This window comes from Portunus trituberculatus, chromosome 9 (genome assembly GCF_017591435.1).
Source record: "Portunus trituberculatus isolate SZX2019 chromosome 9, ASM1759143v1, whole genome shotgun sequence".
In the NCBI taxonomy this organism is placed as follows: Eukaryota; Metazoa; Arthropoda; class Malacostraca; order Decapoda; family Portunidae; genus Portunus; species Portunus trituberculatus.
In genome coordinates, this window is record NC_059263.1 from 13424176 (window position 1) to 13439599 (window position 15424).

At 45.8% G+C, this 15424-nt stretch overlaps 1 protein-coding gene across 1 annotated transcript in view; it reads left to right on the forward strand.

Moving 5' to 3' along the window:
- Nucleotides 1-15424, forward strand: part of LOC123501429 (centromere-associated protein E-like) — a 128403-nt gene that overhangs the window by 79383 nt on the left and 33596 nt on the right. Inside the window, exons 14-16 of the mRNA XM_045250256.1 lie at nucleotides 295-543; nucleotides 1518-1637; nucleotides 3079-3191. Coding sequence (XP_045106191.1) covers nucleotides 295-543; nucleotides 1518-1637; nucleotides 3079-3191 — 482 coding nt within the window. The remainder of the gene's footprint in view (nucleotides 1-294; nucleotides 544-1517; nucleotides 1638-3078; nucleotides 3192-15424) is intronic.

Consider the following 15424-nt stretch of genomic DNA (forward strand, 5'->3'; position numbering starts at 1 on the left):
ATACAGTGTGTATAATATGTTCTCTCTATTCTCATTCCTGAAAGGAGTGATTCTGCTCTTCACACACTCATCTTATCATTTACCTGGATGCTCAGCCAGCACTTCAAATCATGATGTTCTCAGTAATTGCTGACTCAGGTGTTTTGAATTCCTCTGCATGTGCAAGTCAACCTGTGTTGGCTGCCACATCCATTCAAACCCATTTTGGTCGCTATATCTTATTTACTTGTGGGTATTTGAATAGTAACCTAACAGTGCCTAACAGGGGTAATCACTTTCATCTTGACCCCTCAGCATCCACGTCTTGAGGTGTCAGCACAGGAAACAGAGCACCTCAAGGAAATAGCATCACTGCGGCAATCCATGCAGGATTACGAGCAGCTGCTGATGGATGCCAACCGGGAACTGTCTCTCAATGTGCAGAACTCAGCAGACTTACAGAAGCAGCTAGAGACACTCAGTGAGGAGAACATCCAGCTGTCAGGGCTGCAGGAAGAGGTGGTGAAGCTGCGGGATGAGAACAAGATGCTCAGGAAAGATTTAGTAAGTCTAAACATTGTATTTAGAACTGCTTTGTTCTCTCATCATGACTTTTCTGAGGACATAAGAATGATTTGCTGGGTTCTCTAGAGAGTATATCTTTCTAATATTGTCGAAATATGTTAAACCTCTTCACTCAGGGCAACAGAAAATGGCTCCTGGTACCATATCTGGGCTGGTTGCTGGTGGGGAGATACCTGACATACACACACACACACACACACACACTCTCTCTCTCTCTCTCTCTCTCTCTCTCTCTCTCTCTCTCTCTCTCTCTCTCTCTCTCTCTCTCTCTCTCTCTCTCTCTCTCTCTCTCTCTCTCTCTACAACTATGGTAAAATTGATGATGGCAAGTGATTTTTTCATAATAAATACATACATCAAGAAATAAACCTACACAAACTTTAGAGAAAAATGTTAATTTTTAAGAAAAATTAATCTGTTGGTACTGTAAGATTTTTTTTTAAATGAGTTAATTATTTCCAGCTCTTATCTTGATATAAGAGAATCATACACCTTTGTAATAATGATGAAAGTCAAGTATGCCATCTTATCATATATGACCTACATTCTGAGAGGTTTCATACAGTATCCAGGAATGAAAACACAACATCTTAGCAGAAAGCAGCCGTGAAACAATATGCACATCATTGGATATGTCATGAGTGCCCATATGACACAAAACACTCGTCATCATGTTGAAGGGGTTAATCTGTCATTAGAACTGGTGAAGCATTCTTAGCAACTTTTGTAACTTCAACTGAGCATTTTGAAAGCAGTGATGGTGCAGTATAGGAGTGTTTCAGAATATACTTTTGCTGGTTGTATTGTGTAAGTTTGATTAAGCTTTCTTTTGTAAGCTGTGCCTACCATTTCTCATGATAGTGGGCATAATACTGAGGGGTGTGGTAAAAAAATGTATTTGTAATGTAACTGGAAGTGCAGGGCACTCATATATATTCTCCACAACCCTGCAGGAGTTGAAGGAATGCCTGCTGACCAAATGTGAAAACGAAAGAAATGATTTTGATGTTGAGATGGAATTAGCATTGGAGAAGCAGAAGCAGAAGGAGGGATATCTGCTGAGTAGCTTGGAGGTCAGTTAATTCTTTTACTGGTAGACAATTTTCCCATCATTATCCATAAGATTATGAACCCTTAGTTTTGTACTTGTCTTTTTTAAATTGTTCTCCAGCCTCAAAGAGAGAAATTTTATTTGTATTTCTTCATTTCTCTTTCTCTTTGTATCCTTGGAAACTTTTTATTTCTCAAATGTAGATGTAAACAGGTAACATCTCAAATGTAGATGTAAACAGGTAACAGCATTAATGTTGCAACACATACATATTTCGATAATGCATTCATCAGTCTATTTATTTGGACAACTATTTCTGCCCTTCCATATGGTACCTCGAGATACAAGTTTAATTCATTCTGTGACAGAGCTTGTATTTCAAAATGTTCGTATAAAAAATTTTTCCCATTGAAATGCATTGAAATGCCACTAATCCATTCCATCCTCCTCAAACAGAGCACCCCAATTTATTTATTTTTATTTATTTTTTTTTTCATGTTTTTTTTTTTGGAAAGAAGAAGGTATTTTTAAATATTAATAGTTGTATAGAAATCTAATAAAACATAACAAAAGATAATTTAAATAGATAAGCTGCTTTTATTAAGTATATTTATCACTCGGTTGCATCTCCCAATCAGCTGGAGTGTACAAATATAGCCACTCACAGAATACTGGCTGCTCTAATAATCACAAAAGAGCTTGTTGACAACCCTGTAAACATTATTCATAGAATGAATAAGGTTTTAAGTAGGCAAGAGAGAGAGAGAGAGAGGCCGCTTTGCTGTCGCCACAGAGGTATCTTTATGTTGTTCCCTCTCTCGGTGATAAGTGTCAGTGGAGGTGATCAGTGGATATGGGAGAAATTTGTTTTGCCTTTTCAGTTACGTACACATATATACTTATCAGTGCACAAGAATATATAAGATAAAAGCAAAAGTTTATTTAGTATTCTTACCTTAGAGACAACATTTTTGGCTATTGGTGGTGAATGGTGGAGGAGGAAGGAGAGAGGGAGGAAGGGATGCAGGTACCATTCATATGTAAACATCAAACATAAATAAAAAAAAAAAAATAAATAAATAAATAAAAAAAAATGATAATGATAATAATGATAATAAATAAATAAAAAATAAATTAATAAATAAGAAAATAAATTAATAGATCAATAAAAGTAAGCAAATGTGTAAAAATGATGAAAGAACAATAACAATGCAGATGATCCATGAGAAACACGTAGATAATAACTCATCTGAGGCTGGACTGATGTGCCAAACTGCCAAGTAGTGGCATCATCCTTAAACATATTCATATCTCAAAATTTTGCTTGTTTTGGAAAAAAAAATTGTTGCTTGAATCTCGAAAAAGCATGTATGTCAGGTAGCTTGTATCTCAAGGTACCACTGTACTTTTCTCTACTTCTTAATTAAGTTTCTTGGTGTATGTTTGTGTGCATATCTCAACAGGAAGCATGGAGGAAGATTGCAATGTATGAAAAAGAGGATGTGGAGGATATAAAGAACAGGCAACAACTTGCTCAATCTGAGTTTATGATGTGTACTGCCACCACAGCACAAGGGTGAGTGTTTCTTATTAAATGTGTACCATCATTGTCTTAAAAACCAGCCTAGGTATAAAAGCTGTCTTCAGTATGACACTTCCTTTTATATCTTTTCATTTTCCGTTATGTGTTTTTATTTGTTTTATATCAGAGGGAAAATCCATCTAAGGGCAACAAAAGCGATTAAAGAAAAATACCCACTTATATGCCAGTCCATGAGCAGTTTATTTTATTTTATTTATTTATTTATTTTTTCCCTACCATGTGGGCTTTTCATGGGAATTTGTGGGCTAAAGGGTATACTTTTAGGGGTACCTCCTATCTCAAAGCCCACCCGATAAGAAACCGTTGCAATGAGTGAGGAAGCCCAGCCTATACTCAGACTATGGATGGGATTCAAACCTGTGCACTTGGAGACCCCTTGGACCCCAAAGCACGCATGGTTCCACTGTACCATGGCAGCCAGAGAGAGTAACTTAAAAGAATGGGATAAATATCTTCAAACCTACCTCTTCATGTTCAAGTCATAGGAAGATGGAAATACAGAAGCAGGCAGGAAGTTCCAGACTTGACCAGAGATAGGTATGAATGATTGAAAGTATACTGATTTACTCTTGCATAAGAGAGGTGGACAGAATAGGGGGATTATAGTCAATTGGTTCCTGAGTGATTAGTACTCAGGTCTTCTAGTCCACAAACAACTGATGCTCAAGAAAGTGATCAAGACAATTGATACCAAGCAAAGTGAGACCCAGGTCAATTGATCCTCAAACCTATTGAACCCCTGTTGATTTTTGTTCAGTGAGTCAGTATACAGTGGACTCTCAGACTTTGAGCATAATTTATTCCAGAAGGCTGTTTAGTGTTCAAATTGTTGGAGATCCAAAACTGTTTTCCCCATAGGATACAATGTAAATTATTTTAATCTGTTCCAAGACTCCAGATTTTTACCTAAGTACATAGGAATTGAACTATGTAAAATCAATATTATTTACCTTTTGGTGGTAGGCTTCATGGCACACGTAGATGTGTGGGAGGGCAAGGGAGGCTTGGCATTACATATCTGCTAATACAGATGGTTATTTCTGGGTAATCTTTGCATTTGAGGCCACACCTCAATACAACTTCAATGAAAACTTTTTGTTTCTTGTCTGTTACATCTTGTTGCTACAATAGTTCAGAAATGTTTTTATTAGTTACAAGATCAGTGTGCTTATGAAATATTACTCAGCCATCCTGCCTGGTTCAGTGATTGGTCAAATGGAAAACTGGTCAAATGTCCTAATCCCAGCTGGGAATAAGAGCAAGACAACAACATGGGACTAAAACAAACATGGAGCTGATGATTACCTCCAGCTGACAGTGCTAGCATCATCTGGATTCAGCTGATTCACCCACCTTCAGGTTTTTCTTAGTCCAAATTTTGTTCAGACTCCGAGGGTAAAATTTATTGAAATTTTGTTTGAAATCCAAATCCTTCAAAGTCCTAGGGTCCACTGTACATAACCAAAGAAATAGTCTCTCTCTCTCTCTCTCTCTCTCTCTCTCTCTCTCTCTCTCTCTCTCTCTCTCTCTCTCTCTCTCTCTCTCTCTCTCTCTCTCTCTCTCTCTCTTTTTATATTTAAACTATCATACAGATATGAGTTGTGTACAGTATTTTAGTTCTTTGCTAAAGTTACATTTGCCTTTTGCAACTATCTTAAAGCATGTACATTATAATGAGGCTCGATGTGAAACCATCTGTGTGTGGTCTCCTACATCTGCTGTGTGGACAGACATCGTATGTCCACCACAGCAGTGAAAGCATTCCACCACACTACAGTGGCGGAAGAGAAGGCCCGTTTGTGGGTGCAGGAGCGTGACCTTGGTGCCTCAAGGAGGAGGTCGTTGCTCAATACCGTTCTCATATTTCGCTCAGATCTCCTCCAGGTAGCTCTCAGGTCCCCTAGGTGAGGAACATTCTGGATCTGCGCTTTATGCAGCACTGTCAGCACCGCCACTTTCCGGCGGTGATCCAGTGTGTCCCTCAGCACCTGCCTGTCCTCCTGTCTCTGCTGTTGCTGCTGCTGTTGTTGTCGCTGCTGCCACGGTTGTCGGGGAAGGTGCTGCTGTCTGGCATTACTGATAAGGCACTCTGCCCTCCTCTGCACTTTATCTAGCAGGGTGAGGTGGCTTCAAGCGCTGGACATCCACGTGAGCAGCGCGTACTCCATGATGGGCCTGACCTGAGCCTTGTACAGCAGGGGTGTCAAACTCATTTATCCCAAGGGGCCAGATTTCACCTTCACATTCAATGTGCGGGCCAGATAATCACGTATGACCATAATAATATTAATAATAATAATAATAATAATAATAATAATAATAATAATAATAATAATAATAGGTAATTATATAATAATAATAATAATAATAATAATAATAATAATAATAGGTAATTATATAATAATAATAATAATAATAATAATAATAATAATAATAATAATATATTCTACCTTCACTCGCGTTTGCACACACGTAACCAAAAGATAAACCAGTAAAGAAAAGGAAACATCATTTACCTTAGTTCCTGGTCGTGCCGCGGGCCGCACATAGTAGTGTGGCGGGCCGCATGCGGCCCGCGGGCCGCGTGTTTGACACCCCTGTTGTACAGGGTCAGGAGCCCATCGGCGTCAAGGAGGTGTCTCAGACGGCGCAACAATGTCACCTTCTGCGACGCTTTTTGAGCTACATCTACGAGGTGACGGTCGAAGAGCAGCCTTGAGTCCACCTCCACACCAAGGATGTTCACACTGTCCTGTAGAGGGATGCTGTTGTCGCCCATCCTCAGCCTTCCACGCAACCGACGCGCGTTCTCATGAGAGCGGGGTATCACCATGGCCTGAGTCTTTTCGGAGGCAAACTTGACTTGCCACCGGTCGCTCCAGGCCATGATGTCAGAGAGTAGTGTGTTGGCAGTCTGTACTGCTGCCTGCTCCTCCCCCCTCTCGTAAGTCAAGGAGATGGTGCATTCATCTGCGTACGCACTGGCTGAAAGGACAATATGTAGGATGTCATTGAAGTAAATGTTCCACAATATGGGCCCCAGTACTGACCCTTGTGGAACAGAGGCCTCTACAGGAAAGCTGGCTGAGGTGTGGCCGTTCACAGCAATGCGGAGACTCCTGCCCGTCAGGTAGTTGGAGAGCAGGTGCAGCAGGTCCCCGGTGATGCCCAGCTGCTCCAGCTTGGCCACTAATCCCTGATGCCAAACAGTGTCAAAGGCGCCGGCGATGTCCAGGGCAATCGCCAGCGATGGGCGGCCAGCATCCATGGCGTCGTGCCAGGATTTGGAGAGAAGGAGTAGATCTGAGGTGGAGCATCCTTTCCTGAAGCCGAACTGCCTGGGTGAGTGAAGGTGGTGCTTGTCCAGGAACCTCGTCACCTGCTCTCCGATGATCCTCTCGAAAATCTTGCTGACCACCGAGAGCAGGGAGATGGGGCGGTAGTTATTCGGCTTCGACTTCTCCTTCTTCTTATGAACGGGTGTAACTCTCGCCTCTTTCCACTGAGATGGCCACATCCTGGACACAAGGCACTGGCGGAAGATACACACAAGGGGCGTGGTGAGCTCATCAGCACATTGTTGGAGGAGGTGAGGACTTATACTGTCAGGAACTGCGGCCTTCCTGACATTGACGCCCTTCAGGTGCCTCCTAACAGCAGCCTCCGTGATTACCACGCTCTCAATGCTTGAAGGAGCAAGGCGTGGGAGAGGTGGTGGCTGCCTGTCTGGTTCTGGCATCTTCATTTTATCACGGAACACTTGTGCAAGCAAGTCAGCTTTCTCCTGGTTGGTGACAGCCAGGTTCCCACATGGCTTAGTGAGGGCCGGGACACGTTTATGGGAGGTGACGCCCTGCTTCTCCTTCACCAGGCTCCACCACCACTTTGGGTCCAGCTGGTTGGAAGACAACATTCTCCTGTTATTTTCCTCCCATCTTGCCTTGGCCCATTTCGCGACTTGCGTCATATCTTTGCACGCAGCTCGGTGTATCGCCTTGTTCCGCTGAGTGGGCCGCCTCTTATATTGCTGCCACGCGCAGTACTTTCGTTCCGCAGCAACACGACAACGATACCCAAACCAGGGCTGGTCCTTTGGGCTCGTTCGGTAGGTCCTGTGTGGCACAGTTGCTGCTGTAAGTCCTGGTGGATGGTGGTGAGAGTGGTGACGTCATGGTGAGGCTCGCCAGTGAGCACTGCGTCCCAGGAAGTCTCCCTCAGGGCTCATTTCACTGCTCCCCAGTCGGGGCGGTCCCACAGCCAGATGGTCCTGTGGTGGTCCTCCTCGCGTTCTGGGGCGAGGTTAATGGTGGAGAGGACGACGAGGTGGTCAGTGGGCGGCTCTGTACGCTGTCACGTGCCAGGTCCGTCAGCACAGAGTCCAGGGATCCTCCACGCTGGTGTGTGGGGAAGTCAGTCTCTCTCTCTCTCTCTCTCTCTCTCTCTCTCTCTCTCTCTCTCTCTCTCTCTCTCTCTCTCTCTCTCTCTCTCTCTCTCTCTCTCTCTCTCTCTCTCTCTCTCTCTCTCTCAAAAAAAAAAAAAAAATAAATAAAAGGTCATGGAGGAAGTAATAAATTAAGAGTGACTTATACTAACAGAGATGGTTTGTTATCAAGTATATTGGAAGTAAGGGATTATTTGAAAGAGAAAAAGCCAGATGTGTATCGTTAAAACAAAACTGAAAAAAGAGATCTCTGTCAACTTTAAAGAGGAAGGATATAATACCTGGAGGAGGGACAGAAAGGATAAAGGAGGAGGAGTGCTAATAATGGTTTGTGATAACATATGTGTGGAGGATGTGCAATGTGGAAAAGACAAAGTGGAAGTACTTCAATGGGAGTAACAATCAGAACAGAAGATTTGAAGAAAAGAAAAATTATAGTTACATATGTTCCACCAAAGACTAATACATGGGGATCAGAAAAGCATAAAGATATGCAAAGAGAGGTGATAAAGTGCCTAGATAACATGATAAGAAGAGATAGAAGAATACTCTTAGTTGGAGACTAACTGTAAAAAAATAAACTAGAGAGAGATGGAAGTAATGAAAAATGCTGGGCATTGGAGTGAAAAAGTGTTACAACTAACTATGGTTAACACAATGGACCAGTGGGTGCAGGAGTTCACAAGGTACAGGGGGGAAGAAGAACCATCGTTGCTTGACTTAGTTTTCACAAAGAAACCAGAGTCCCTTCCAATCATACAATACCTTAGTCCAATGGGGAAAAGTGATCATGTGACAGTAGATATACAAATGCAGGAGGAAGACAAGACAAGTTACAGAGAGGACTATAAAGGAGAGAGATTAAATTATGCAAGAGCGGATTTTGAAAAATTAAGGAGTTATTTTGCTGATATTGAGTGGAGTAATATTATGTGCAGGAAGACTGTACAAGAGAAATATGATATATTCTTACAAAAATACTATGAAGGAGTAAAAAAGTTTGTTCCTGTTTATAGAGTTCAGAAAAAAATACATGTATGGTACAATGCTAGATGCTTATAAGCAAAAAAGGCAAAGGATATAGCGTGGAAGAAACTTTTAACCCTTATGATTCAGAGGATCCACCTGTTTTCTCAGAACAAAGAGAAGACAGAGATAGTGGTGATGGAGAACAGATTCCAAATTGAGAACCCAGAGTGGCTCACGGAGATGCAGGCGTGCCTCTCGTGTTCTGGGAAGACGATCAAGGGTGTGTGTGTGTGTGTGTGAGAGAGAGAGAGAGAGAGAGAGATGATACCTACATGTTATTTGCTTGAAACTTAATATGAAAAGGGGTGAAAGAATACTCTCTCTCTCTCTCTCTCTCTCTCTCTCTCTCTCTCTCTCTCTCTCTCTCTCTCTCTCTCTCTCTCTCTCTCTCTCTTTTTTTTTTTATACTGATCAAATGTACAGGGAAAACAACTTCTACATTACATAAGAACGTTGTTTTTACAGACTAAAGGATACAGGGTTAGTGCAACCTATCTTAAAATCTGACCCTGGTGATGTATATTACATTCTGTATGTACAACAATAACTTATATTGTAATAACACTGAATATACTACATTCACTGTACATGATTCACCCTTGCCTCAGTAACCAATGGTTCACTTGCACTTTAAATGTCTGAGTGTTTGTGTCACTGAGGTTTATCTCCTGTGAGGCCAACAGAGTGTTCCATTTCCTTGCACACGAGTTTATATATTGTCTCTGGTGATGCCACGTCCTGCATCGGGTCAGCAGGAGCTCACCAGGTGTCTGGGTGACCATGCGGGTGGTGACCTGAGGGGAGCGTGCAGGCAAATGAAGCTCCTGCATGTGGCTCACTCTTTCCACCTGCACTTTGTACATCACCGTGAGTCCCGCCACGTCACGGCGATGCTGGAGGGTGTGGAGTTGTGGCTGCTGCCCAGCAGTGTCCCTGATAAGCCTTGCTGCTCAGTTCTGTACTTTGTCTCTCTCTCTCTCTCTCTCTCTCTCTCTCTCTCTCTCTCTCTCTCTCTCTCTCTCTCTCTCTCTCTCTCTCTCTCTCTCTCTCTCTCTCTCTCTCTCTCTCTCTCTCTTTTTATTTTTTATTTAAACTTTACATAAGGTTTTCGACATGGTATTACATACATATATACATACATGGTAATAAATTAAAGTGTATATAAATACCATCACTGTAGTCTTTAACCTAATGGCTTAAAGTACCACTTTTCCTCGTGGCACTATTTCAAAAGCCTTAAGTGCACTATTTGTCTGTTCACTAATTAGTTAATAGCACCATTGGTGTGGGGCATGTTCCTCGCCACCTGTGAGCAGCAATTTTCACCTGCTGGGTTGTCATTTCACTCACTGCTGGCACTATTGTAATGAACTTGTTTCACAAGCGAGCCACTCTGAAGATGAAGGTCCTCTGGTGCTGGCTGGCGCGAGACCTTGGCACCCCCACTTGCTCGTGGCTGGAGAGTACCGTTCTCGTATCTCTTTGAGCCACTCGCGGGGGGAGCTGTAGTCTTGCCAGGCGAGGTACGCCTTGCACCTGGGCCTTGTGGAACACCACCAGTGCTGTGACGTCACGACGATGTTCCAGCGTATCCAGGGATCTCTCTTCCTGTTGTGGTAGCGGCGGGGGAGGTGTATCCTCCAACAGCCGCTGCACACGTCGCTCGATCTTATCCAGCCGTTGCAGGTGTGTAGCCGCGCGCTGGATATCCAGGTCAGGACCCCATACTCCAAGTAGGGTCTTATCTGGGCCTTGTACAGCAGTTGGATTCCACGTTTGTCCAGTAATATAGCTACCCTTCGTAAGGCAGAGACCCGGAGAGAGGCTTGGTGGGCAACGTGCTTGAGGTGGCGGTCAAATCGGAGCTCTCGGTCTAGGTCCACTCCAAGAACTTTGATATATTCCTGGAGTGGGAGGGTGATGGAGCCAAACATCACCTTTCCTTCAACCTCCTGCCTGGCTGCTAGAGACCGAGAGATCACCATTGCCTGTGTCTTCTCAGGGGCGAACTGCACCTGCCAGCGCTTTCCCCACTCTTGTATCACGCCGAGTTGTCGGTTGACGTCATCGATGGCGTGACAACAATCTCTCTCTCTCTCTCTCTCTCTCTCTCTCTCTCTCTCTCTCTCTCTCTCTCTCTCTCTCTCTCTCTCTCTCTCTCTCTCTCTCTCTCTCTCTCTCTCTCTCTCTCTCTCTCTCTCTCTCTCTCTCTCTCTTTTTTTATTTAAACAGGTGGTTATGTATATTACATGGGACAGTTAAGTATGCCTATGCTAAATCTCGTCCTTGCTGTAGGTGAGCTATCTTAAAGCTACTGCCCTTACACTTACATTATAAACAAATTGTGATGTAGTAATAACTAAACTTAATTTTAATAGATAATATTAGATGAAAACTTAAAAATACTATGTACATCCTAGGCAAAGCATTATGTACAAAATTGACATTAAGGAGGGTGTAGACGCAGCCACCTATGGGCTGCTACCTTAATTTGCTGTGTGGACAGGCCCCTCACATCCACATCTGTAGTGAGCTCGTTCCACCACACCACCGCTGCTGATGTAAAGGCACGCTGGTGAGTAGAGCTATGGGACCTCGGGACTTCCAGGAGGAGGTCATTGGCCGACACCGTCCTCGTGCCAACCTCGTGTCTCCTCCAGGTTGCCCCTAAGTCCGTCAGGTGGGGTACGCGCTGCACTTGTGCCTTGTGGAGCACTGTCAAGGCGGCAACTCTCCTGCGGTGCTCGAGGCTGTCCCTCAGGTCGTGCCGCTGCTGTTCCTCCTGCTGCCGCTGCTCTTGCTGTTGCTGTTGCTCTTGTTGAGGCTGTCTGTGTTGCTGCCTCCTCCGCCAATGTGGATGGTGGTGTTGATGGTATGTAGCGCTGCTAATCAAGCGCTCTGCCCAGCGCTGTACTTTATCTAGTAGGCTGAGGTGGCAGCGGGCACTTGACATCCAGGTAAGAGGGGCGTATTCCATTATAGGCCTTACCTGGCCCTTGTAGAGTGTGAGGAGGCCGTCAGCATGGAGGAGGTGTTTCATCCGGCGCAGTAGGTTCACCTTAGAGGAGGCATTCCACGCCACTTTCTCCAGGTGACGGTCGAACTGCAGCCTGGAATCCACCTCCACCCCAAGGATTTCAATGGTGTCCTGCAGAGGGATGGTGTCTGGCCCGAGACGCAACTTTCCACGCAGTTGGTCTGCTTCTCCCTGTGAGCGGGTGATCACCATGGCCTGGGTTTTCTCTGGGGCAAACTTGACTTGCCACCTTTCTCCCCAAGCCAGGATGTCCTGTAGCTGCCTATTGACTGCCTGCACCACATTCTGGGCTTCTCCCCTCTCGTAAGCCCAGGAGAGGGTGCAGTCATCTGCATAAGCAGCCACTTCGGGAGAACTCTGCAGTAGATCGTTGAAATATATGTTCCATAGTATTGGGCCGAGTACTGAACCTTGGGGTACAGAGGCCTCCACTGGAAAGGAGGACGAGGTGCTGCCGTTCACCACTACGCGGAGGCTCCGTCCCCAGTGATGCCCAGCTGCTGGAGTTTAATAGTCAGCGCATGATGCCACACAGAGTCAAAAGCACCAGCAATGTCTAAGGCGATCACCAGGGAGGGGCGTCCGGCATCAAGGGCATCATGCCAGGATTAGGAGAGCAAGAGGAGGAGATCAGAGGTTGAACGGCCTTTTCTAAATCCAAATTGCTTCGGAGATAGAAGGTGGTTCTCCTCAAGGTATTTGTTGATCTGCTCACCAATTATCCTCTCAAAGATCTTGCTCACCACTGAGAGGAGGGAGATGGGTCGGTAATTTCCTGGCTCTGCTCTTGACCTCTTCTTGTGCACTGGTGTAATTCTCGCCTCCTTCCAAAGTGATGGCCACTCCCGGTCTGCAGCACTGCCGGAAGATGAGTGCGAGGGGGGTTGTTAGTTCAGTCGCACAGTTTTTAAGTATATGTGGGCTTAATCCGTCAGGGCCTGGTGCCTTCCTGGTGTTCACTCCTCTCAGGAGTCTTCCTACATCATCTTCAGTAATGACAACATTCTGAAGGGATGAGGTACCAAGACGGGGAGGGCAGGTGGCTGCCTGTTGGGGTCACCAGTTGTCATTTTCCGGCTGAACTCTGCGGCAAGGAGATCAGCCTTTTCACGACTGGTGACAGCCAGGTCTCCGTTAGGTTTGGTAAGGGCTGGGATTCGCACTTGATGGGAGATGCCTTGTCTCTCCTTCACCAGGTTCCACCATTGCTTAGCATCAACCTGGTTAGAGGAGAGTTTTTCTTGATATCCGTCTCCCATCTGGCCTTGGCCCACTTTGCTGTCTTTACCATTATCTTGCACGCTCTTCTGTGCCGGGCTTTATTGACCTGCGTGGGATGTCGCTTGTAGTGTTGCCACGCTCTATATTTATTGTCAGCAGCGACTCTACATTGGTAGCCAAACCATTGTTGGTCCTTAGGGTTTGTTGTGTACACCCTGTGTGGCACAAATTGTTGTTGTAGGAGAGAAGGACGGTGGTAAAGGCGATGGTATCGTGGTGTGGGTCTCCAGTCAGTACGGTGTGCCAATCAGTCGCTGACAGAGACCGCTTCATAGCCTCCCAGTCAGCACGCTCCCATAACCAGATGACTCGCTGTTGTTCCTCCTCTCTAGCAGCGGAGAGATTGATGGAGGACAACACTGCATAGTGATCAGAGCTACCCACACGGTCCAGTGGGCGGCACATCACACAAGCCTCTGGCAGATCAGAGAGCACAGGATCCAGGAGCCTCCACGCTGGTGTGTTGGGAAGTTGACATGGTTGTGGAGACCCTGCACTACAGTGAGGTCTGTGAAGGCTCTCATCACCAAGTGTTGGTTGAGGTCCCCTACAATAACTACATGTTGGCAGTTATGGGCAGCCATGATGTCATCGAGGTGCTCAGAGAGGTAGTTTAGGGGAGCGTTTCCTTGCCACTGTGGTCTGTATGCTGCACACAGTAGCAGACCGCTCTCATCTGCGAGGATGACGCGGAGAAAGACGATCTCCATAACAGCGGGATGTCAACTGGCAAAACATCAACCTGCATCCCGTCGCGGTGACACACAGCTATACCACCTCCCTGCCTTCCTTGTCTGTCTCGCCTCACCCATGGCGAGTATCCGGGAATTTTGTCGCATATTGTGATGCAGCTTTCATCAAGGAAGGTCTCTACAGCCACTACTACATCCACCCGATGTCTGAGGATGAATGTGTGTTAGTTCTCCTACGTTTGTCCTGAATCCTCACATTAGCTGAGAGGACCGTGATGTTGCTGGCGTCCATGTTACCTTATCAGGCAGCTATTTGTTTGAAGGGCTGGACCTCAGTATGTAGGAGGCTGCTGCAGGACTGGCTCTCTCTCTCTCTCTCTCTCTCTCTCTCTCTCTCTCTCTCTCTCTCTCTCTCTCTCTCTCTCTCTCTCTCTCTCTCTCTCTCTCTCTCTCTCTCTCTCTCTCTCTCTCTCTTTTTTTTTTTTTTATTTAAACAAAACTTAATACAAAGGAACATGTACCCAAAGGCGCACTGTCGTGTGCTACCTATTCTAAGGGTACTACAATCTATTTCTCTACAATATTTACAAGACTTAAAAATAGATAATATACAAGATGGTCAGCATGTAAATGGAGCACTATTCGTTTCACTTCACTAGCACTATTCACGCACTGCACTACACTGAGTGTCACGTCACAAAGAGTGTCAGAGGAGTTGGCAGTGTCTGTCTCCACTTATGTGCCATCAGTTTGACACTGTGAGTGTTCATCTCCTGGACGTGAGGCACCGCGGCCGTGAACAAGTTCCACATCCTGGAGACGCGTCCTGCGAAGGTGCGTTGATGCTGACACCCGTGGGATCGCGGCACCTCTACGGCGTCACCACCATTGAGCACCGTTCTCGTGCTCCGTGCGGTGACTCTTAGAGGATGACGCAGCCCTGCCAGATGTGGCACTCTTTGCACCTGTGCCTTATGGAACACTACGATCGCCGCCACGTCTCTGCGGTGTTCCAGTGAATCAAGGGGACGCTCAGGCTCTGGGTGAGGTGGTAGTGCAGCATCTACTAGCCGTATGGCGCGGCGTTGGATGCTGTCCAGTCTCCTTCTGTGTGTGGCGGCACAGGACATCCAGGAGAGAGCTGCGTATTCAAGGTGGGGCCGCACCTGTGCCTTGTACAGCAGCAGTCTCCCTTCCTGTCGAGGAAACTGGCGATCCTTCTGAGAGCGGAGATCCTGTGAGAGGCTTTCTTGGCAATGGTTTTGACATGCCTGTCAAACCTCAGCCCTCGATCCACCTCCACTCCAAGTATCTTGACGTCATCTTGGAGTGGGAGAGCAGCAGCGCCAAAAGACAACTTTCCTGCCATTGCTGCCATGGCGGCTGGGGACCGAGAGACAACCATTGCTTGTGTCTTCTCCGGCGCGAATGTCACTTGCCAGCGAGCACCCCACTCCTTTATCACTCGTAGCTGCTGATTGATGGCCTCAGCAGCCCGCCCACTGTCCTGGCGTGGATAGGTATAGGAGAGGGTGCAGTCATCAGCATAGGCCATGACTCCTGGCAGTAGCTGGAGAAGATCATCCACGTAGATATTCCACAGGAGTGGGCCAAGAATTGAACCCTGTGGCACTGATGCCTCCACAGGCAGGGACTCAGATGTTTGCCCGTTGACAACCACCTTGAGGCTTCTGTCCTGCAGGTAATTTCCCAAGAGTCGTAGCAA